Consider the following 23,324-nt stretch of genomic DNA (forward strand, 5'->3'; position numbering starts at 1 on the left):
ATTCTTAAAATAGAGGAACCAATTGTATTTTTCTGACTCTTCGATGTGGGAATGCCAATCTTGTTTGTACGAATTAATTAATCTGTCTTTAGATTCTGCGAGAAATATTCGATTATTGCCCAAAGCCTGACTCACCCAGACAATCCCAAAGCCTTCTGTGGTTAAAACAATCTTTACAAAAAAGCCCAATTTTCTTTTCCTATCTATCTATCTATCTATCTATCTATCTATCTATATATATATATATATATATATATATATATATATATATATATATATATTATCCATTGTACTTTCTATTAAAACTTCCTGATTTGTTATCCAAATTTCAGAACTATTTTGAAGGTGAATTTTTTGTTGAATAAAAAGTTGTGACCTATTTTCAATGATGTTCGATTCTGTTCATTGCGGTTTTTATACGGATTCAGTCGTGACATTCCTGTGCAGCCATCGTGCGATGTCGACTTATTCATGTCCGGTCATTCAGCTTCACCAAACAGAGATGCTGTGTTTGTTCCGTAAGGTAATCAGGAAACATGCTTTGTCCATCGACAGGTGTTAGTTCTTGAACCATGACCCGGGGGTGATTCCTAAAAAAAAAAAAGAGAAAAAAAAAGAAAGAAAAAAAAGGTTGGAATACACGCACAGCATGCCATGTAGCGACTGCTGTTTCGTCGTTTTTGACTCACTTGTGTAAACAAAGTGAGTCTATGTTTTAACCCGGTGTTCGGTTGTGTGTGTGTGTGTGTGTGTGTGTGTGTGTGTGTGTCCGTGTGTCTGTGTGACCGTGGTAAACTTTAACATTGACATTTTCTCTGCAAATACTTTGTCAGTTGGCACCAAATTTGGCATAAAAATAGGAAAAATTCAGTTCTTTCCAGTCATCTTGTTTAAAACAATGTTGCACCTCTGAGATGGGCACAACAAAATAAAAAAAGAAGTCTAATTATATGCAAACTGCATTTACTGTTGTATTTATATTTTTTGTATTCTCAAAACTTGGCACTTTGACCTCTTATTCTGACACAACAAGAGCAGTCATTATTATCATTTTTTGTTCAAACAGGAACTTCTTTTGCTAAGCATGGAATTTTTATTTATTTTGCAAACGTTTTGGTGCAGATAGTAAAAAAAGAGAAATTACTCTGTAATTAATGCTAGGGGACTTAATTTATCACAAGTGAGTCTTGAAGGCCTTGCCTCTCTTGTTAAAGCATGGTTGTGACGTATGGTGTGGGGGTGATTTCTCAAGAAGGATTGAATACACGCACAGCATACCATTATACGCTACTGCTAGTTTTGGCAGTGTTTAATTAAACAATGGTTCTGATGTTACCAGCAAGCGAGTTTTTGTCCCTGGCTCACCTTTTGAGTCAGGTGTGTGTGGATCCTTTCTTCATTGACTTTGACACCGGCACAGCAAGCAATAAAAAATAAATCCCAAACCCCCCCGCCCCGCCCCTCCCAGCCCCCCCAAACAATTTAGCGTTATTAGGGAGGGTGTGCAGCCCGCTTTCGTCATGGACTTTTCGTCGCTCGCAGATCGAGAAGTAGGTTATATGACGACACGGGCAGCCCACCACCGTAACTGACTTCTCTGGGTGTGCACTGCTTTTGTTCGGACAAATTGTCGGCAGAGTTTATAAATGGATCAGTTCGAATACGTAATGGCAGATATATGACAAGAAACACGCTCAAAGTAAACATAGAAGACTAAAGCAAATAATGGGTGTGATTACAAAACCAAATATATCTCGTAAATTTGCAAAAAAAATCTTGCTACCGAAAATGTTCATAATCCTTTCGTCAGAACAGCGATTTCAACAACAAAATTTAAGCCTTTCGGTGACCTGGAAAAAAAAGGAAGTGGAGGCGTGCACGCGCACGCGCACGTGGTTGTCGCTAAAAATAACCAGGGAACCCTGACGGAAATCCGACGAAAGCGGGCCTGCACACCCTCCCTACTGAAACAGGTCTCAGAACTGAGGATGGACCTACAAACACTTCAAAAATAACCTTTTCAGCCTGTTCATTCACTGAAGGCACTGTCCTCGATGGACGCCGGGCCAGTCTCCTGAATGGGAGGAACAATGGCGTCTGTGTCCTCCCCCGGGGGTGTGGTGGTGCTGAAGTCTGGAACCATGACCAGGTGGGGGTTGGGTTGTGAGCGGGTGGGTGTGGAGGTGGCGTGAGGGGGGTCCGTGGACAGCTTCATGTTGCTCCTTGGCACTTGGTACCGCGCTGTGGCTTCAGGCATCTGTCCTGCGTCTGCGGGAATAGTGAAATGTGTGGGTGGGTAGGTGAGTGTTTGGGTGGATGGATGTTTGGTTGGATGGGTGGGCCTGTTGGCCGGGTGGGTTGAAGTATGGGTGCGTGCATGAATACATGCATGGTCAGGCGGGTGGATGGCTTGCTGGATAGTTTGTTGTCAAGTCTGTTGGTTGATGAGTGATGGGGTAAACTTGTCTCAGTGAGTGAGCGGTGAGAGAGTTAGTTAGCTGGTTACTTAGTTAGCCAGTTAGATCTTGGCATTGTCGCCTCTTCGTTATCATCATCATCATCATCATCATCATCATCATCATCTTCATCGGCATTGTCGGTATCGTCGTTACAGTCATCATCATCATCTTGTTGTTGTTGTTCTCAATATTATTGTGTTAGTGGTAGTGGCGGCAGTAGTGTTACCTGTCTTGTTGAGATCATCATCATCATCATCATCATCATCATCATCATCATCATCATATCATTAGTGTTACCTGTCCTGTCGAGGTCATCATCATCATCATCATCTTCTTCTTCCCCTTCATGGTTGTGGCAGTGTTAGTGGTGGTGGTGGTGGCAGTGTTAGTGGTGGTGGTGGTGGTGGCAGTGTTTGTGGTGGTGGTGGCAGTGGTTACCTGTCCCGACACGGGTGAGGCAGACCACGGCCGGGACGTTGGAGGGCCGCTGGTAATCGGACTCTACCACCCTCTGGGGCATCCCGGGCGCCGCCAAGCTAGGGGCCGGGGAGGGGAGAAGGGCGGCGGCGGCGGCGGCGGTGGTAGGGGCGATGGTGGTGGTGGAGGGCTGATAGGGCAGCGTGATGCCCCTGCCCATGCCCTCCGCCGTTCTCCCCGCCACCCCCAGCTCCATTCCAACCGTCACCCCTCCCTCACTCCCCCTCCTGCCCCCTCCTGCCCCCACTCCTCCAGGCGCGTCTTGCGGCGCGGTGTGGCTGCCGACGTTGTCCGTGGCCCCGATCCCGGCGGAGGTGATGTCCGGGTGGGCGGGTGGTTTCCGCTGCGAGTGCTTCACTGGAAACCATTGGTTACCTCCCGGGTAACGGAAGGGGTCAGTGGAAGGTATGCTAGGTAAGGGGTAAGTGGAAGTGGAAAGAGTGAGTGAAAGGGATGTTCTTCATGTCACGCTCGCTCATTTGTTCATTTGCTTGTGTCAGCATCCTTTCGCACGCAAGATTGCACTGATAGAAAGGGGTGATTGGAAAGGGGGGTCGAAGGGGTGAGTGAAAGTGGGAGAAAGGAGTGGAAGGGGTGAATGGAAGGTATTCTAGAAAGGGGTGAGTGAAAGTGGAAGGGGTGAGTGGAAGGGGTGTGGAAGTGGGAGGGGTAAGAGGAAATGGAAGGAAGGGGTGAATGGAAGGTATTCTGAATAGGGGTGATTGGAAGTGGAAGGGGTGAGTGGAAGGTATGATAGAAAGGGGTGATTGGAAGTGGAAGGGGTGAGTGGAAGGTATGATAGAAAGGGGTGGTTAGAAGTGGAAGGGGTGAGTGGAAGTGGAAGGGGTGAGTGGAAGGGATGATAGAAAGGGGCGATTGGAAGTGGAAGGGGTGAGTGGAAGGGATGGAAGGGGCGAGTGAAGGGGGTAAGTGTAAGTGTAAGGGGTAAAAGTAAGTGGAAAGGGGTGAGATGAAGTGGAAGGGACGAGTAAAAAGGGGTGAGAGGAAACAGCAAATGGAAGATTTAATGGAAGAATGAAAAGGAATGTGTGATCGAGGCGGTGCGCGTGGACGGACTATGAACGGAACCGAATGGCTGGTGTGAGTGACAGTGATAAACGGGAAGGTGTGGAGCTTTGGGGTCGGGTGGGCGCAGTCGAAGGGGTGAATATGACAGAGCGAATGGACAAGTGGGGGAGGGAGGGGGGGGATGAAGTGTAGAACTAGCGAATGGAAAGGGAGCGAGGGAAAGACAGTGGTGAGTTAATTAAAGGGGTGGGGGCAATTGGCAAGCTGAGAGTTGGTCAGTGGGTATGAAAGGGGACTACTGGAAGGGGGCGAAAAGGCTGCTTCTGGAACTGGACTTCTGGAAAAGGCTGCTTCTGGAATTGTCCCGAAGAACTGTTGAACACACTATTGTCGTGCACGCGCGCGCACACACATACACACTTCAAACACACTCACACACACACACAAACACGCGCGCGCGCGCACACACACACACACACAGACACACACACACGCACAAACACGCGCGAGGACACACACAAACACACACGCACAGACAGACGGACAGACACTCACACACAAATACACGCACAAACACACGCATACGCGCACACACACACAGACAGACAGACAGACACACACACACACACACACACACACACAAATAAAACGATGGAGACAGCCACACACACACACACACACACACACACACACACACACACAGAGGCTTTCTCTATTCTTCAGAAAAATTTGCTGACTGCTCCTCCTCCTACACACAGACACAGACACACAGACAGATACCTCCTCCCACACCCCTACCCCCACATGGAGATGGAGACAGGCAGACACAAAGACAAAGAGAGACAGATGTTACGTTTGTAGATGGCACAGCCCAGCACAGAGGTGATGACCATCAGGACGATGTCCATGGAGATCAAGACGACGACGATGGGCAAGGTGTTTGAAACACCATACCTCTCTGTCATCACACACACACACACACACACACACACACACACACACACTCACATACACACACACATACACACACACGCACACACACACACAGCAAAAGAAAATCACACGATTGAAACATAACATGAAATCCAAAGAGACGTAATGATACTTGAAGGATCAATATTTGTCTGAAACGTTTGTTCAAGATTACCGTGGATACGGGAACAAATTTTATGATAACCAGATTAGCCAGACCACTGATCACCCTGCTGTGAATGACATAGAAATGAATGAAACTTTTAATGATTTCACAAAAATAATCAAGTCAAAACCAAAATAAACTTTTCATGATAAAAAAATAGAAGAAAATTAAAAGAAAGTCTTGACAGAGAATGTTATCAGCGAAGGAGACATAGAATTCTGAATGCAATGGATAGTCAACCATACAATCAGTCTCTGTGCCAAACATAGTTTGCTAAACGCCAGAAATACAAGATAATTATCGGCAAAAGAAAAGAAATGTTCACCTGAAAATCTCTTAATAAAAGAGCTGATTGAGGCTTTCAATAAAGAATCCAAAGGCGGCATGTTAAACCAATAAACCTTTACAGACAATGGGTGAACAGAACGAATGTAAACAACAATTTAACCCTTTGACTGCTGCTGACAAGTATCATGCTCAATGAATGCTGTCAGTATAACTGTAATCAAACTGGTCAGGATCTCATTCATCTTAAAAAAAAATTTTCGGACTTCCTCTCATGATTGTATTACTTTTGTTCCACAAAATCAGTTACACCATCCTTTAAAAAAGATACACAAAATGTCGTAATCGCGATTCAGATTGTTGCCACACTGATCTTGTTTCACCATGGCTCAGCAGTGAAGGAGTTAACCCTCCCAAATAGATTTCCCATTTACAAAACTTAACCTGAAAAGTCGTGGAAGTAAATGACTAACAAAAGACAAATGTTCGAGATGACTTTGGTCATTGAAAGGCATCTCCACTCACAGTGTTGGTGGTGTGTGCCCATCGAGGTCGATGATGACCATCGTTGTCATCCAGCCATGGGATGGGGGGAAGGTGGTGGTGGGGGGCGGGAGGGGGGGGGGGTTGCTTATGAATCTATCTGTGAATACGCAGATGGCTCAATAGTCCAATCTGCGCACGAAATGGTCGCTGACAGTTGGGGCAGACAAAGACAGGCATATCATTGACAGGGAGCTTGTTTGCCCGTGACTTTCTGGCCTGCCTCTTCTGAACAGCTGCAGCAGTCCTGTTGGCCTCACAGTGTTACTCAACCAGTGGAAAAGTATTCTACTAGAAGCACGCATCCTTACTAAAGTTCACTCTACACACATTTAATCCACACCTTCACTCTGTGAAACTTTCAGCTGGAGTGCGTCTCTGTTGCCACGAGGTTTTGCTACATTCTTGAAATGTGCGAGTTCTTTGTTTCCTCAGCATTACAGTCGATCTTGTCGGGAGTAAACAGTTAAAAATATTCTTGTTCCGTTTCCGGGCGTGACATACACATTATCTACCCCGGGTGAGTCCAGTTCATTCGACAAAGTCCTGAATGGCGGGGTAGACTCGTTTTCCTACCGCGAACAATTCGATCATGATGTCGTCTTCGTAATTCAAGTCACGGCAAGCAGAGGTGATCAACTTAAGTCACTAACTGTAACTACAATCCGACCCTATACCAACCTGTCTCAGCACTATATATTCTGCAGGAAAGCCAGCAATGGCTTCACGTCGTCGGAATCCGTGAAGAAGTCCACGAGAGAAAAACTAGCATATTTGTTCTAAGCAGTTGCTGAAATTTAGCTCTCGAAGCTTTATTCGGAACCGGAAGTCTCGTTTTCTTTAGAAAAAAAGAAGAAAAAAAGTCCACATCACGCATGCATGCATAGTTCGTATTACGGTGACTGATCCCAGACGGGAGGGCAAGTTGGTTTATTTATTAACTTAGTCCTTCCTGAACAGTATGCACCGATTGATGAAGCGTATGCACAAATAATTCTACGAATAAAATTCAGCGTCCACCTCGTCTCCTTTCAGTAGTGTTCTCGTGAACCACGTGAACCACGTGATCAACATCCTGATCTGGGGCCCAGAACTTCATTTGTCAAAGTGTTGACTTAGGCATTGGTTCTCATTGGCTGGTGGCATCATATTGATGTCTCTGATTGGTTAATGTGATAGGGGCGATAATGATGTTATTCTGGACGTATGTATTATGTTGCGTTTTTTATTTTAATGGCAAGAAAGCAATCTATAATCTGTTAAGGAAGCAGTCCATAACTTACTGTGCGCGTAAATGAACGCGCAAGCAAAGAACTCATAATGGACGATCCTTTTACCAAACAAAAGAACCTCATAGGTGACTGTGAATAGTATAAATCTTTCACACTGTATAGAAACAAACAGATGACGTTCTATGCCTTATTTTAATGTGAGGTCTGTTTAAAAAATATCACTTCCCACAATGCATTACATGACATGATTTCTTGCTCGTGGCAGATGTGGACACCAGTGTCACTGCTGAACTTCGCACAATGAATTCCCACTTAGGATGAAAATGAGGAAACCACTGCTATAATCAATGTTTCAGTTTGTAAAGTAAACATCTAAAGGTTAGTGAAAACGGAACGACAGTAAAATGATTGTTAAAACATGTATCACTTCTTCACAAACCATTCTCCCCTTCTCAGAAATGTACTTTCGTTGTTATTGGTATGACTGGAAATAACTAGTTTTGGTTCTATTTTTAAGCCAAGTTTGGTGTTGACACATTATTTTCAGAGAAAATGAAAATAATAAAGTTTACCATGGACACACACACACACACACACACATACACACACACACACCTATATACAGAAAATTCGTATGTTTGACTGTGTATGTATGTGCCCGAGTGTGTTTGTATATGCAAATGCTAAAATCTGCGCGAAATCAGAAGATTGGCTCAGCAGATAATCTATCATTCGAAAGTAGGAGCATCATCAGTGAAATACAATTAGCTCATTCGATATTTTCATAAAAGATGCCACCACTGGTGTGACGGATATGGATCCCTCCCCTTACGATTGGCAGTATCTATACTTAACCATATATACCAAGCGTCTAAACATATATCGTTCATATCATCATCATCATCATCGTCACCACCACCACCACCACCATCATCATCATCATCATCATCGTCACCACCACCACCACCACCATCATCATCATCATCATCATCATCGTCACCATCATCATTATCGTTCTGGTTCTAAAACACAATGGGAAATAACGCCATAGCTAGTTCATATTTATAAAACATAATCTGCTACTGCTGCTGGCTGAAGGTGACCACAACGATCGCTACCACCCCTATTGCTGACACTGTAGCTGACAGCAATAACGATTCAATCATCATCAAATATGAGCTGTTTGTAAAACACACAGAGTACAAGTGTTATGCGTTTGAAAAAAAATGAGCTCACCATCCGAAGTAGCAACGTTGGGCTTTTCCGAAGTTTCGGATTCCGTGGTTGCTACAAGGCACAGAAAAAAAAGAACGATCTCCAGCTGTAGTACATGACAGCATGAACTATGCACATTTGGGTGTTCGCGTACTCTCATGCGCACCCTCATACACACGTAAACATAGGCACGCACACAGACACACATACACACTCATGATCTCTCTCTTCTGTACTCTTCCTTTCTCTCTCTCTCTTTATACACACACACACACACACACACACACGCACGCACGCACGCACACACACATACACACACACACACACACACACACACACACACACACGGCACAAACATTTGTTATTCATTATATAACGTGTATCATGACTTTGTAAGGCTTGCCCTCTTTTTTATTGTACCATGGATTTTCAGTTGTGCATGACTTCTCCCCCTAATACTTTAAAAAAAAAAAATCTCTGGGCATGACTTCTCCCCCTGTGTAGGATTTCTCACTCTAATTCTTTTTTATCTCTGGGTATGACTTCTCCCCCTGTGTAGGACTTCTCTAATTCTTTTTTTATCTCTGGGCATGACTTCTCCCCCTGTGTAGGACTTCTCACTCTAATTCTTTTTTATCTCTGGGCATGACTTCTCCCCCTGTGTAGGACTTCTCACTCTAATTCTTTTTTATCTCTGGGTATGACTTCTCCCCCTGTGTAGGACTTCTCTAATTCTTTTTTTATCTCTGGGCATGACTTCTCCCCCTGTGTAGGACTTCTCACTCTAATTCTTTTTTTTATCTCTGGGTATGACTTCTCCCCTCCTCTATTCTTTTTATCTTTTATCTTCTGTACTCGTTTCTCGTCCTATTTTTATTGATCTTTTTCCGCCTTTTCCCACCCACCCCTCTTCCACCCCACCCCTCCCCTCTTCCACCCTACCTCTCCCCTCTTCCACCTCACCCAACCCCTCTTCCAGCCCACCCCTCTTCCACCCCACCCCATCTCTCTTCCACCCGCCCCATCTCTCTTCCACCCCACCCCTCTTCCACACACCCACCCCTCTTCCACACACCCCACCCCTCTTCCACCCAACCCCCTTCCACCCCACCCCACCCCCCTTCCACCCAACCCCATCCCTCTTCCACCCCACCCCATCTCTCTTCCACCCGCCCCACCCCTCTTCCACCCAACCCCCTTCCACCCCACCCACCCCCCTTCCACCCAACCCCATCCCTCTTCCACCCCACTCCACCCCTCTTCCACCCACCCCTCTTCCACCCCACCCCATCCCTCTACCACCCCACCCCACACCTCTCCCACCCCACCCCTCTTCCAGCCCACCCTACCCCTCTTCCAGCCCACCCCATCTCTCTTCCACCCCACCCCACCACTCTTCCACCCCGCCCCACCACTCTTCCACCCCACCCCATCTCTCTTCCACCCCACCCCATCTCTCTTCCAGCCCACCCCACCCCTCTTCCACCCCACCCCATCTCTCTTCCACCCCGCCCCACCACTCTTCCACCCCACCCCATCTCTCTTCCACCCCACCCCATCTCTCTTCCAGCCCACCCCACCCCTCTTCCACCCCACCCAATCTCTCTTCCACCCCACACGACCTCTCTTCCACCCCACCCCATCTCTCTTCCACTCCACTCCACCCCTCTTCCAGCCCACCCCACCCCTCTTCCACCCCACCCCTCTTCCACCCCACCCCTCTTCCACCCGCCCCATCTCTCTTCCACCCCACCCCTCTTCCACCCCACCCCTCTTCCACCCCACCCCTCTTCCACCCGCCCCATCTCTCTTCCACCCCACCCCTCTTCCACCCCACCCTCTTCCACCCATCCCCCTTTCAACCCACCCCTCGAATCGAAAAATGGATGACAAGTGCAGGCGAAGACAGAAGAGAGAATCATGAAACATCAAACAATAACAATGTTACAATTGGTGAGACAAAATGACACCGTTTAAAAACACGTTTGTTGTTTCTTGTATCTGTACTTTTTTTTGTATTGGGAAATCAGTTACAACGTAGTCTTCTGTGAAGGACTATGACTCTCAAACTAGGAGGCAAAATTGCACTGGCTCTTAATGCTGCATCCTTGAGGGCTAGTTGACCTTTGGGAACCATCCTAAAGCCGACTGCCCGAAAACCCTCTTGGCCGAAAGAGTGGGGATATAACTTGGGCAAGACACTCTCCACTATAATCAAATTCTATCCCAGATAGTCGGGACAGCAGTTGCCTCCTCTGCTGTTCTGATGGTCATAGTCGGACACGGCTGACTGTCATACACCTTTTGTATACCAGGGTGCCAGCGTATAAAGCATCTACTGGTTTGAGGTTGTGTGCGCATTTCGAGAGCAAAGGTTGCTCTCCTTGGTTAGTGGTACCATTGATCATTCAAAGCAATCAATGCTAAGATAGATTAAAGGAGCGGATAAATCAATGCAACACTTGCAACTTGTGGTCAGGTCTGTTGGTGTTGTTGATGGTACTGCAAAAAACAACAACAAAAAACCCAGTTTCAAAGAAACAGGAAACGGGTTGAAATGCGCGAACACATATCTAGTGTTGACATTGTCTATATGGGTTGTTTATATGAATACATGGGTGAATAGATGGGTTGCTTTTACTATATGTCTATCTATAAACCTATGGCTATCTTGTCTGTCTGTCAGTCTGTGTCCGAATGACAGGTAGACAAACGGAGAGACCGGCAGACAGACAACCACATAGACAGATAGATATATCGATAAATAGATGATGGATAGACAGGCGGGCAGATGGATAGATAGATACATAAATAAAAGATTGAAAATAGAATAGAATATGTCTTTATGTGTAACGTGGTCACAAGGAATATCGGTGTGTGTGTGAGGAAAGGGGAGGGGTGCGGGGGGGGAGGGGGAGGGGATAGTACATAAAAAGATACAAACTTAAATAGAAAATCATACACAAACACAGATACAGTAGAATTCAGGACACATACATGTGCATTTCAATATAAGAACACACACACACACACACACACACACACACACACACACACACACATTTGAACATAAGCTGCATGGGGCTGATGACTGAATCTTCAGGTTTGTAAGTGGTTGTTGATTGCACAACTCTTCTTTAATCATACTGGATTAATTGTTCGAGAGACAGGGCATTGACTGTATTTAGTTTCGCTTTCTTGTGTTTGTGTGTTCACGTGTCAGTGCATGTGACTCTGTATGTATGCATGTGAGGTGGGGATGGACGTAGATGAGTGTGTGAGTGTGTATGTGTATGTGTTTCGTACGTGTGAGCGCGTGTGTGTGTCTGTCTATGTCTCTGTAACTTTGTTTGTATGCAGGTGAGGTGGGTGCTGGACGCAGATGAGTGTGTGAGTGTGTGCGTTTGTGTATGGATGTGTTCGGTACGTGTGAGCGCGCGCGTGTCTGTCTATGCCTGTGTGTGTTTTAGTGTATGTGTGTATGCGTGAGTGAGTTATTTGTGATGTATGTGCGCGCAAGCGCGTGTGCGTATGGGTTCTTTTGTTGTTGTTGTTGTGTGTGTGTGTGCTCGCGTGTTCGTGTAAGGTCAGATTCCGAAGGACAATGTGTTTTAGTGTATGTGTGAGGGCATTATTTGTGATGTATGTGTTGGCTTTTTTTGTTGTTTGTGGGGTTTTTTTGTGTGTGTGTATGTGTGTGTGTCTGTGTGTCTGTGTGTGTGTGTGTGTGTGTGTCTGTGTGTGTGTCTGTGTGTCTGTGTGTGTGCTCGCGTGTTCCTGTAAGGTCAGATTCCTCAGGACAAAGCGTGTACATTCCAGGGTGTTCTCACCTTGCTTTGTTATGTTGAGGGCATAGCAGCGTTTCTCCAAATCATTTTGCATTATCAGAGCAATAACACAGATGTAATTTCTGCGTTCCTCTTCCTGGAGATCTGTCACCAGCACCTTAGCAGACGCATACTCAGAACCGAAACTGCAGGCAGCGAAGCTCTCTTTGGTAAAGCACTCGTTTTCCCATGAGAGTATGACCAGTTGCTCAGGATTTCCCGACGTCTTTGCCTCGGTGATTCTCACACTGTAGAAGTCTCTAGGGGCCCTGCACTCCAGTACCACAGCGCGCAGTTCATCGACAGCGGTCTTTTGGAACACTGCAAAACAGTTACTGACCTCGTTCTCATCACTATCAGTATCAGTAGCTCAAGGAGGCGTCACCGCGTTGGGACAAATCCATATACGTGGAATGATGGCCTAGAGGTAACGCGTCCGCCTAGGAAGCGCGATAATCTGAGCGCGCTGGTTCGAATCACGGCTCAGCCGCCGATATTTTCTCCCCCTCCACTAGACCTTGAGTGGTGGTCTGGACGCTAGTCATTCGGATGAGACGATAAACCGAGGTCTGTGTGCAGCATGCACTTGGCGCACGTAAAAGAACCCAAGGCAACGGGTTTCCTGGCAAAATTCTGTAGAAAAATCCAGTTCGATAGGAAAAACAAATAAAACTGCACGCAGGAAAAAAAGAGGGTGGCGCTGTAGTGTAGCGACACGCTCTCCCTGGGGAGAGCAGCCCGAATTTCACACAGAGAAATCTGTTGTGATAAAAAGAAATACAAATACACATCTGCCAAGCAGATGCCTGACCAGCAGCATAACCCAACGCGCTTAGTCAGGCCTTGAGAAAGAAAGAAAGAAAAAAGTAAATGAATATTTAAATTAAAGGGGAAAAAAGATAAGATAATAACAATAATAATAATAATAATAATAAGAAGAAGAAGAACAAGAACAAGAACAAGAACAAGAAAATAAAAAGACAATAATGATGATAGATAAGCAAACAAGTAAATAAACGTAAAACATGCAGACACACATACATACACAATCACACACACACACACACACACACACACACACACACACACACACACACACACACGCATAACAGATATGCAACAAACATGCAGTTTCACAGATATGAAAGCACAAACAAATACACATAAACCTACACGAGTCCACACACACACACACACACACACACACACACACACACACACACACACACACACACACACACACACACACAAACACACACACACACACACATACACACACACACACACACACACACACACACACACACACACACACACACAGAGGCTACCACTGATTGGCCGCAAGAGGGGTGGGAAAAGATCTCTGATGCCAGGAACGTGGCGTCTAGCGTGTTGCTCAGTCTGTTGTATTTGGAAAAGCCCACAGAATCGGCTCATCAGCATCGGTTAACTGGCAGCAGTATCCCTTATTTCCCTGCTGCCAAGTACAGCTTCAGTGACAATAATACCCCTCATGCTTCATGCAGATTCGTGCGATTGCAGCCACAGCGCTGACAGTCCATATAGAGCTATGCCAGCCAAAATGAAGATACGCACCAGAGGAGACCCTGCATTGCTGCTGATTCTCTCTCTTAAGGTGGGTGGGTACTCAGCTGTGCCTTTTCCCCATCAGCATAAGTAAGACAGTGCGCAACTGACAGTCCTCAACAATGTCATTACACAATACATGATGAACATACATTAAATAAGCTCGCTCGCTCTGTCTGTGCGTCAGAGAGAGACGACGATGACAATGACAACGGTTTATTTAATTCATTCAAAATCACTTTTCTTTGGATCACTTTTCTTTTTCGTTTAAACAACAACAACAACAACAAACAAACAAACAAAAAAAAACACAAAAAACAAACAAACCCAAAAAACAAAAAACAAAAAAAACACGAACGCAACTTGACTATTGCCAGCACATGATTTCTCAATCTGTCTTTATTTTATGATGATGATGATGATGATGATTCTTTTTTTTTCTTTTTTTTCAGAGTTTCAGAGTTTGTTTATTCCCATTAACTCTTTGAGTCATAGAGAAACAAGGAAACATGACAATAACAGCGTGACGGCCACAGAGGAAGAGCGAAGATAATTTAAAACGAAGAAACAAAAGGGGGGTAATACAAATGGGGGGAAAATAAAATGAAATAAAAGGCCAAATATAATCACCAGTCTGGTACAATGCAATAGGAATGGACAAATGCACAGATCACAACTTGGATTTACAATACGGCTCTGTATCTGACTAGCTGAGCCTGAACTGGGAACTGGGGGAGCATAGCATTGATAATGACATGGTGTAACAAAATAAAATACACAATAATTTGCATGTTATTTTAGCACCCATTTGCCAGTAATACTGGGATTGGTTTGATATATATAAGAGAAAAAAAGACACACACACACACACACACACACACACACACACACACACACATATATATATATATATATATATATATATATATGATCCTGCAATTACAAATGGATATGTACGGGATGCGGTGTCGAGATTAACACAAGTCATTGTTCTAATTCCTATTCAACAGGTACAGTTAAAGCATAAGTGGCAAAGAATCCGGACTGAAACTGGCTCCTAACAAAACACATTAAAACCTTCTTTAATGAACTTAGCAAAATTTAGTAACTTTTTCTTACTACTAATAGACATAAATGTTGCATATTTGTGGAAGTTGGGACGTGTTCTGTAATACTTAGGTAAATACTGATTGATCGGATATTTTGAATTGCAGGACATTCCATGACAAAGTGGTATTCGTCTCCCACTCGATTCATGTCACAAAGATGACACAATCTTGCTTCTTGTGGTATGTTCATGTGTCTCCCTTTCTCAATTGGTAGTTTGTGATTACTTGTTCTGAGTTTCAACATTGGGATGCTATAGCACAATGGCAAAATGTCTAGATAATTTTCAAAAGCTATTTGGCTTTTAAATAGACTGTAGTTACTGGCTTTTGTAGAGTTACGACAAGTTTCTACCCATTTTTGTGTATAACTATCTTTAAGCCTTTGGGTCAGGTTGTTTATCAGCCATGTAGTTGATACAGATTGTAGATAGTACCACGCAAAAGACAGCCCATTTTCATCTAGAATCTGTTTAATTTTAAATAACCAGTCATTTTTGTGTATTTGTAAATTAAAACATTCAGTTAATGTGTTCAGCATGCGAGAGGAGAATTTTTTTACTAGTCAATGTGTCAATGGACAATTTGTGCCAGAATTTGATCATTCGGCAATATACATGCACAAATAGGGGGAAATGTCCCGTTTCACCATAAATGAAACAGTTTGGAGTGCTTTTCTTAAGCCGGAGTATGTATTTACAGTATTCCAAGTGTAATGATTCGGCAATGTCAACGCAGTTATTACCCCAAACTTCACAACCGTAAGTTAATATTGGCATGACTAGTGAATTGAATAAGTCTAACTGGCAGGAGATAGGGAGCTGAAGTTGTCTGCTTTTTCTTAACAGTGCCATCATTGCCCGCCTGGCCTGATCTTTTAAATTGTTTCACAGCTATGTTAAACGTACCATTGAAATTAGAGTCAGTCCTAGGTATTTAAAGCAAGTAACGTGTTCTAGAGTATTTCCATTAAGTGTGAACTGGTACTGGTAATTTAGTTTCGTTGTTGAGCTGCAGTTATCCTGTTTTCCTCGCATGTTCTCTTTTTATGATACACCAATGCTTGAATAACCGAATGGTTAAAACGTTGGACTTTCCATCCGAGAGTCCCGGGTTCGAATTTCGGTGACGGCGCCTGGTGGGTATAGGGTGGAGATTTTTCCGATCTCCAAGGTCAGAGCTGCCAGTGCCTGAACCCCCGTCGTGTGTATACGCACGCAGATCAAATACGCACGTTAAATATCCTGGCATCCATGTCAGCGTTCGGTGGGTTATGGAAACAAGAGTATACCCAGCATGCGCACCCCCGAAAACGGAGTATGGCTGCTTACATGGCGGGGTAAATAAAACGGTCATACACGTAAAATGTTACATGTCTGTCTGAGTGTGTTTGTGTGCGTGCCTGAAATCTGACTGAATGACACAGGAAACGAATGATGAGGGCCTAATGGGCAGCCGTCAGTCGGCTCTATCCAGGTAGGCAGCCTGTTGCGCAAATGACCCCGTGTTTGTAAAGCGCTTAAAGCTGGGTCTGGGATAGGCGCTATATAAGTATCCATATCAATCAATCAATTAACCAATCAATTCCAGGCAAACTGAAAAAGCTCCTAACTCGCGACACTGATTAAGATTGATATCTATAGGACGGGTGTTTATTTGAAGGAAAGGACAATTAAAAAAAAAGGGAAAAAAGCGACATGCACATTTCAAATAATAACAACAACAGTAATAGTCGTAACAATAATATTAGTAGCTGCAGTAGTAGTAGTAGTAGTAGTAGTAGTAGTAGTAGTAGTAATGATCATAATGATAATGGAAATGATGATGATGATAATGATAACAAGAAGAAGAATTACTACTACTACTACTACTACTACTACGATAACAGCACCACCAACAAAACATTCCTGATTCCATCGTAGTCAGGTACAGTTTAAGCACCGCCCCCTCAACCCAGTATTAATTCATGACAGTGATAGTGACAGTGACAGTGACAGTGATAGTGACAGTGACAGTGACAGTGACAGTGATAACAGAGCACGAAAAAGAGTGAAATCTACCGTCTTTGGTATACTCAAATAGCAATATTCTATTTTCCCCTGAAAACCAGGGAAGCAGGAAAAACAACCACTTGTCTCTCTCTCCCTTTCTCTCGCTCGCTCGTTCTCTCTCTCTCTCTCTCTGTGTGTGTTTGAGAGAGAGAATGACAATGACAATGACAATGGTCTACTTATTAGGCTTCCGGCCCATAACAAAGGAGTGGGCCACGAACAGAATTGTTTTATTCATTTTTATTATTTTTTATTTTCATATAGACTTGCCATGGACCACAATTCAAAACTAGGGGACTGGGGGTGGGCATGGGAAGGGGTATCATAAAAAAAAAAAATTCACTTTCATTCATACATTATTCTATGTCTGTCTGTTTCTACATATATGGACAATCACGTTGCAAAACGCTAGTGTTTGAAGATAGTTTGGTTTGTCTGAGGTTTTTTCGTGCTCTGGTGTGCTTTCTGTGTGCATGTTTGTCTCTTTCTCACTTCTCATTCAATCATTTGACGTTATATGTAAATGGAGGTTGTTGGGTTTTTTTTTTCACGTGAATTCGTCTGGTTTCAAATTCTCGTTCAAAGATAAGCTGTAAGGGAAAGGCTGATTTGGTATTTTTATAGATACTTACACACATTTTACCCACTAAGATTATTGATGTACGCATAATTTCCATTTAGATGTGGTGAATTTTCAATCCCAAACTGCATATCTGATGCTGACAGTTTCAAGTGGACACTTGTTTCTGTTAGAAGTTTTTGTTCAATATACTTCCAGAAGTTGTGCGTTACTGGGCAGTAAAAAAAACAGAAGTGTTTAATGTAATCTACCATATCCTTACAGTAAGGGCATTTACTTGGTTTCTGCTACTTTCATTTTGTTTAAAAGGATATTGGTGGGGTAGATGTTGTGTAAAATTTTCCAGTGCAGAACTCTTAATCTAGATTCTGTTGTGATATCTTTCGCTTTAGACCCGAGAAAATGAATACCAAATTTTCTGCGCCAGAGGTAGCATGCGTTGGGAACAGTTTTCTCTTGTTTATGAGTGCATTTTTTTTTTAAATATCTGTTTTAGATTTGTGTTGTAAAGGCTTGCATCACATTTCTGTGATTCATCTTCCCTTTCCCCTCTTTCTATCCATTGAACCCATGCCTTTGGTATGTACAGAATTAATCAAATATTGAATCACACAGTATGAATAATAATTTTATCAATGCTCACACGGACTTACACACACACACACACTCGCGTTTAAAACCACCAGCTTTTTTCGGGGTGGGGAGGGGGGTGTGGTGGGTGGGGTCTGATTTCTATTAAGTAATGAGCACATTGTACTGACTTGATTTTATTTCTGATTAAAATTTCGTGTTCATTATCACCTCTCTCTCTCTCTCTCTCTCTCTCTCTCTCTCTCTAATCCACTAACTGATTCACTATCCCTCCACTTGCTGTTCATGAATTTGGTTCCTTGATCTCAAATCTAAAGAATACGAAAGCAATGGGTCTAGACAATTTAAGCCCCCCCCCCCCCCCCCGCCCCCCCCCCCCCCCCCCGCCAAAATAACAAAAAACAAAACAAAAAACAAACAACAACAACCCAACAATTTACAACAATTACAACAACCAAAAACAACGAAAACCCTTCCCGTTTTCAAAAGCATCTTCAGAATCGTGGATTCTTCAGAAAAGTGTGCGCCTGATGTATCATACGAATACAAGGACATTATTATTTAAAAAAAAAATTCTGACTGACTGAAACCATTTATTGTCAGATTAACTGTTTGTTGTACTGACATTTTCGCAACCATTTGAATAAAATATTAACTGAGCAACACAAGGAAATTCTGATTTGAGGGAAGGTGGGATTTAAAAAGAACAAATTTAACAAATCAATTTACCAAATTTCATTAACATCATTATCTCAAAAAATATTCTAACGCACACACATACTCACATACGTGTCTCCCCCACCCTCTCCCTACATACATCCATGCATGCACACAAACGCCCATTATAATTCCCCCACCTCATTCCCCTGCCCACTCACTCACACACACACTCACACTCACACTGTCTCTCACTCTTTCTCATCATATTAAGGTTTCGTAATGTAATCAAGACGACATATTACATGTTAGGGTCGAACAGTTCCACTAATTAGAATAACAGTAACTTTGCTCTACAAGTAAATCTGACGCTATCACCCAAAACGAAACACTACTTTGGATTAAATAAAACAGAGGGGGACCTCTGCAGCAAAAAAAAAAAAAAAAAAAAAAAAAAATCACACACACACACACACACACACACACACACACACAGACACACATATATATATATATATATATATATATATGTACACACACACACACACACACACACACACACACACACACACACACACATATATATATATATATATATATATATATGGCACACAGACGCGCGTGCGACTATCTGAAAAAACGTCGCTTCCTTTTAGCTTCAGACAACATAAAATCTAATTGGAAGGGGAAGGAACAGTGTTGTGACTGTTATAATCATCGTTGCACATTTTCTTTGAAGCAGTCTGCGATGTCTGTCTGTACTGTCTGCCGTCATTTCAAAACGTGCTATTTCAGTCCCGGTAAATGTTAGGTTACTGTTTGTTTTACTCCTCGGTGTTACATCCTTTGTTTGTTTGTTGTTGTTTTTTATTTGTTTTTATTTGTACCAGTACAACATTAGTTTGTCTGTGTGATCCTTCCTTTTAATCATCTCACGCTTACTTGTTGATATTGTAATCATTGAGCATTATGGTAACGCGAATAATGTTTATTTTTGATGTTTTCTTCTCTCAAAACATATTCAAAACACAACATGTCTTAAAGCCCCTCTCACGCTTCCTTGTTGATTATAGTAATCTTCTTCTTCTTCTTCTGCGTTCGTGGGCTGCAACTCCCACGTTCACTCGTATGTACACGAGTGGGCTTTTACGTGTATGACCGTTTTTACTCCGCCATGTAGGCAGCCATACTCCGTTTTCGAGAGTGTGCATGCTGGGTATATTCTTGTTTCCATAACCCACCGAACGCTGACATGGATTACAGGATCTTTAACGTGCGTATTTGATCTTCTGCTTGCGTATATACACGAAGGGGGGTCAGGCACTAGCAGGTCTGCACATATGTTGACCTGGGAGATCGGAAAATTCTCCACCCTTTACCCACCAGGCGCCGTTACCGAGATTCGAACCTGGGACCCTCAGATTGAAAGTCCAACGCTTTAACCACTCGGCTATTGCGCCGTCGATTATAGTAATCATTAAGCATTGTAGTGACGTGATAATGTTTACTCCTGTTGTTTTCTACTCTCAAAACATAACATAACATAACATAAAGTCCCTCTGACAATAGACTGCGACTGAATTTTAACGATTACCACCACAGGTTAAAAATCCTGCTAAGATGAAGGAATGATTACGTTTGTTGTTCACCTGCCATCTTACCAGTTTCGTCGTGAAGGCACTCAGAACAACATCCCCACTGCCAGCATAGACCCTGCAGCAGCAGCATCCACAGACACACACTATTCCACGTTTTCTTCTTCTTCGCCATAGTCACTGTTGGTTGATATCATCAGTGCACTGTTTTTCCCAGAGATCGGGCGGACTTCGGTGTTGTGTTATCTCGGGCATCCGGTTGTACGTTGTAGCTCTGTTCAGTTCAGGAAGTTTTAATTAACAATGGTTCGCGGCACGGAGCGCTTAATTTAGTATGGGGCAACGTTGGAGTCAATTCCTAACGTACACACACACACACACACACACACACACTCTCTCTCTCTCTCTCTCTTCTTATCTTCTGTGTCATTGTTCTGTGCCATTCCATCGATATTAGCACACAACCCCACGCCTTCCGCTCGCCTCTCTTCCTGAACCACCCATACACACACACACACACACACACACACACACACACACACACACACACACACACACACACACACACACACACACACACACACACACAAATACACACCCACACACACCCACACACCCCGACACACACACACACACATACACACCCACACACACCGAATCACCCCCCCCCCCACACACACACACACCCCACACACACAAATACACACCCACACACCCACACACCCCGACACACACACATATACACACCCACACACGCCCAATCACCCCCTCACCCCCCCCCCCCCCACCCACACCCACACGCACACATACACACCCACCCACACGCACACACACATCCATACACCCACCCACCTACCCACCAACACACACACACAGCCTAGCCCTGTAGCAAACCGTGTCTACCACTGTCCATACAAAGCAGGAATAGCTATTTTAACTAAAAACAAAACAAAACAAAAACGATTAATATGAATCAGTTTTAATAAAGTCAGATAAAAATAGTAAATCTTTGTGGAAAAACAGATAAAGATGGCGTTTGAATTAACTTTGCTGTTGTGCCTTTCACAGAAGTGCATTGTCATTGAAATTAGATTGTGGAAGGAGATGGCCTTTTTTTTTTAATTTCAAAGGCAAGACTCAAGACAAAACAAGTCAAGACTCAAGACTGGTCTGTTTTGTATACCCAGGTCCAGACATAATAAAGTATTTCTAGTGACCATGAGTTTGATAAAGTTTACCAAGGACACACGTGAGCACAAAAAAGAAGAAGAAAAAAAAAGTAACAACAAAGCGAGGCGTTTTTGATGGCAGTTTCAGTTTCAGTTTCTCAAGGAGGCGTCACTGCACTGGGACAAATCCATACACGCTACACCACATCTGCTAGGCAAGTACCTGACCAGCAGCATAACCCAACGCGCTTAGGTGCATGTGTAAATATTTGTGTACCTGTCCGAGTCGATTTCGTCTACAGAATTTTACCATCGGACAACCCTTTTGTTGCCACGGGTTCTTTTTCAGTGTGCCAAGTGCATGCTGCACACGGGACCTCGGTTTATCGTGTCGTAGACACTCAGTTTGATTTTCCAGTCAAACATAATGATAAATAATAATAATATTTATATAACTCTGAATCTTGTGCAGACACAAATCAAAGCGCTTTCGCACCAGTCATTCACACGCATGCATAACTCTAAAACTGGAGAAACTGAAGACAAGGAAAAGGCAGGGAAGGAAGGCTATCTTGAGACGAGGTGGGTTTTTAGGCCAGACTTGAAAGAGCTGAGTGCTGAGACGTGACGAAGCGAAGAAGTTCATTCCAACTGCAAGGTCCAGAGACAGAGAAAGAACAAACATGCGAGAAAGGGCGAGAGTGGGAATCGAATCCAGACCCTAGGGGACTCTGTATTGGCAGATGAGCGTCTTATTCATTCTGCCACGTGCGGCAACCAGCAGCTAATCAAACACGAAGCTGCTCGAAACCAAGGAATCAGATTTGTAAAAATCACAAGAAGTTCATCAACTGATCAGACTGATTCACAGCAGTTTAGCCACTCAAAATCGACCAAAACAAATGTCTGTTTGGAATCCGTTGTTGACCATAGTGTACGAGACATGGAATCGAAAGTTGTGTGCCAGGAGGGAGTGTATGTGTCCAATGACATGAACACTTATATAATGCCAATCCTCGGTCGGAGACCAAGCTCTAAGCGCTTTACAAACACGGGGACATTTGCACAACAGGCTGCCTACCTGGGTAGAGCCGACTGGCAGCTGCCAGTGGGCGCTCATCATTCGTTTCCTTGTGCCATTCACTCAGGTTTAAGTCACGCATTCGCACTCAGCCATGTAAAATTTTACGTATATGACCGTTTTATTTATTTACCCTGCCATGTAGGCAGCCATACTCCGTGTTGGGGTTTGTGCATGCTGGGTATGTTCTTGTTTCCATAATCCACCTAACGCGGACATGGAATACAGAATCATTAACGTGCGTATTTGATCTGCGTGCGTGTACTGACACGAAGGGGGTTCAGGAACTAACAGGTCTGCAGATATGTTGACCTTGGAGATCGGAAAATTCTCCACCCTTTTCCCACCAGGCGTCGCTACCGAGATTCGAACCCGGGACCCTCAGGTTGAAAGTCCAAAGCTTTAACGACTCGGCTATTGCGCCCGTCAGTGTAGTACGTGACAGTGTGGGGTCGACACCTAAGGCCTCCATTTGGCTGCTGCACTACTCTCTTCAGGATGTTTTAACATTGGTGGGGGAATGTGTGTGTGTGTGTGTGTGTGTGTGTGTGTGTGTGTGTGTGTGTGTGCGTGTGTGCGTGTGTGTGTGTGTGTGTGTGTGTGTGCATGTGTGCGTGTGTGTGTGTGTGTGTGTGTGTGTGTGTGTGTGTGAAATAAATGTGTCCTTTCAGCATACTAAACGCTATCCCAAATGACTGCTGC

The 23,324-nt window shown here is 43.9% G+C and overlaps 1 protein-coding gene across 2 annotated transcripts; it reads right to left on the minus strand.

Moving 5' to 3' along the window:
• Positions 1 to 272: 272 nt before the first annotated feature.
• Positions 273 to 20,721, minus strand: LOC143298015 (uncharacterized). 2 transcript variants are annotated; one of them, XM_076610668.1, is made up of 8 exons: positions 20,439 to 20,721; positions 12,209 to 12,526; positions 10,845 to 10,880; positions 8,400 to 8,450; positions 4,819 to 4,923; positions 2,898 to 3,293; positions 2,017 to 2,268; positions 273 to 590 (listed from the first exon to the last, which is right to left on the minus strand). In XM_076610668.1, exons 1-7 carry the CDS (start codon positions 20,545 to 20,547, stop codon positions 2,030 to 2,032), a joined length of 1,254 nt encoding a protein of 417 aa, XP_076466783.1. In that variant the 5' UTR covers positions 20,548 to 20,721; the 3' UTR covers positions 273 to 590; positions 2,017 to 2,029. The 2 variants fall into 2 exon arrangements, with proteins under 2 accessions (XP_076466783.1, XP_076466782.1); XM_076610667.1 differs by having other exon boundaries at positions 273 to 2,268.
• Positions 20,722 to 23,324: the final 2,603 nt, after the last annotated feature.

The sequence above is a fragment of the Babylonia areolata genome, chromosome 23, assembly GCF_041734735.1.
Source record: "Babylonia areolata isolate BAREFJ2019XMU chromosome 23, ASM4173473v1, whole genome shotgun sequence".
Lineage (NCBI taxonomy): Eukaryota > Metazoa > Mollusca > Gastropoda > Neogastropoda > Buccinidae > Babylonia > Babylonia areolata.

Coding starts and splice junctions, on each gene's coding strand:
- LOC143298015 (XM_076610668.1), bottom strand. CDS start 20,547: ATGGCGAAGAAGAAGAAAACGTGGAATAGTGTGTGTCTGTGGATGCTG. Junction 10,881..12,208: donor CCTCAACATAACAAAGCAAG/GTGAGAACACCC, acceptor TGTTTTTTGCAG/TACCATCAACAACACCAACA. Junction 4,924..8,399: donor CAACGTTGCTACTTCGGATG/GTGAGCTCATTT, acceptor GTGTGATGACAG/AGAGGTATGGTGTTTCAAAC.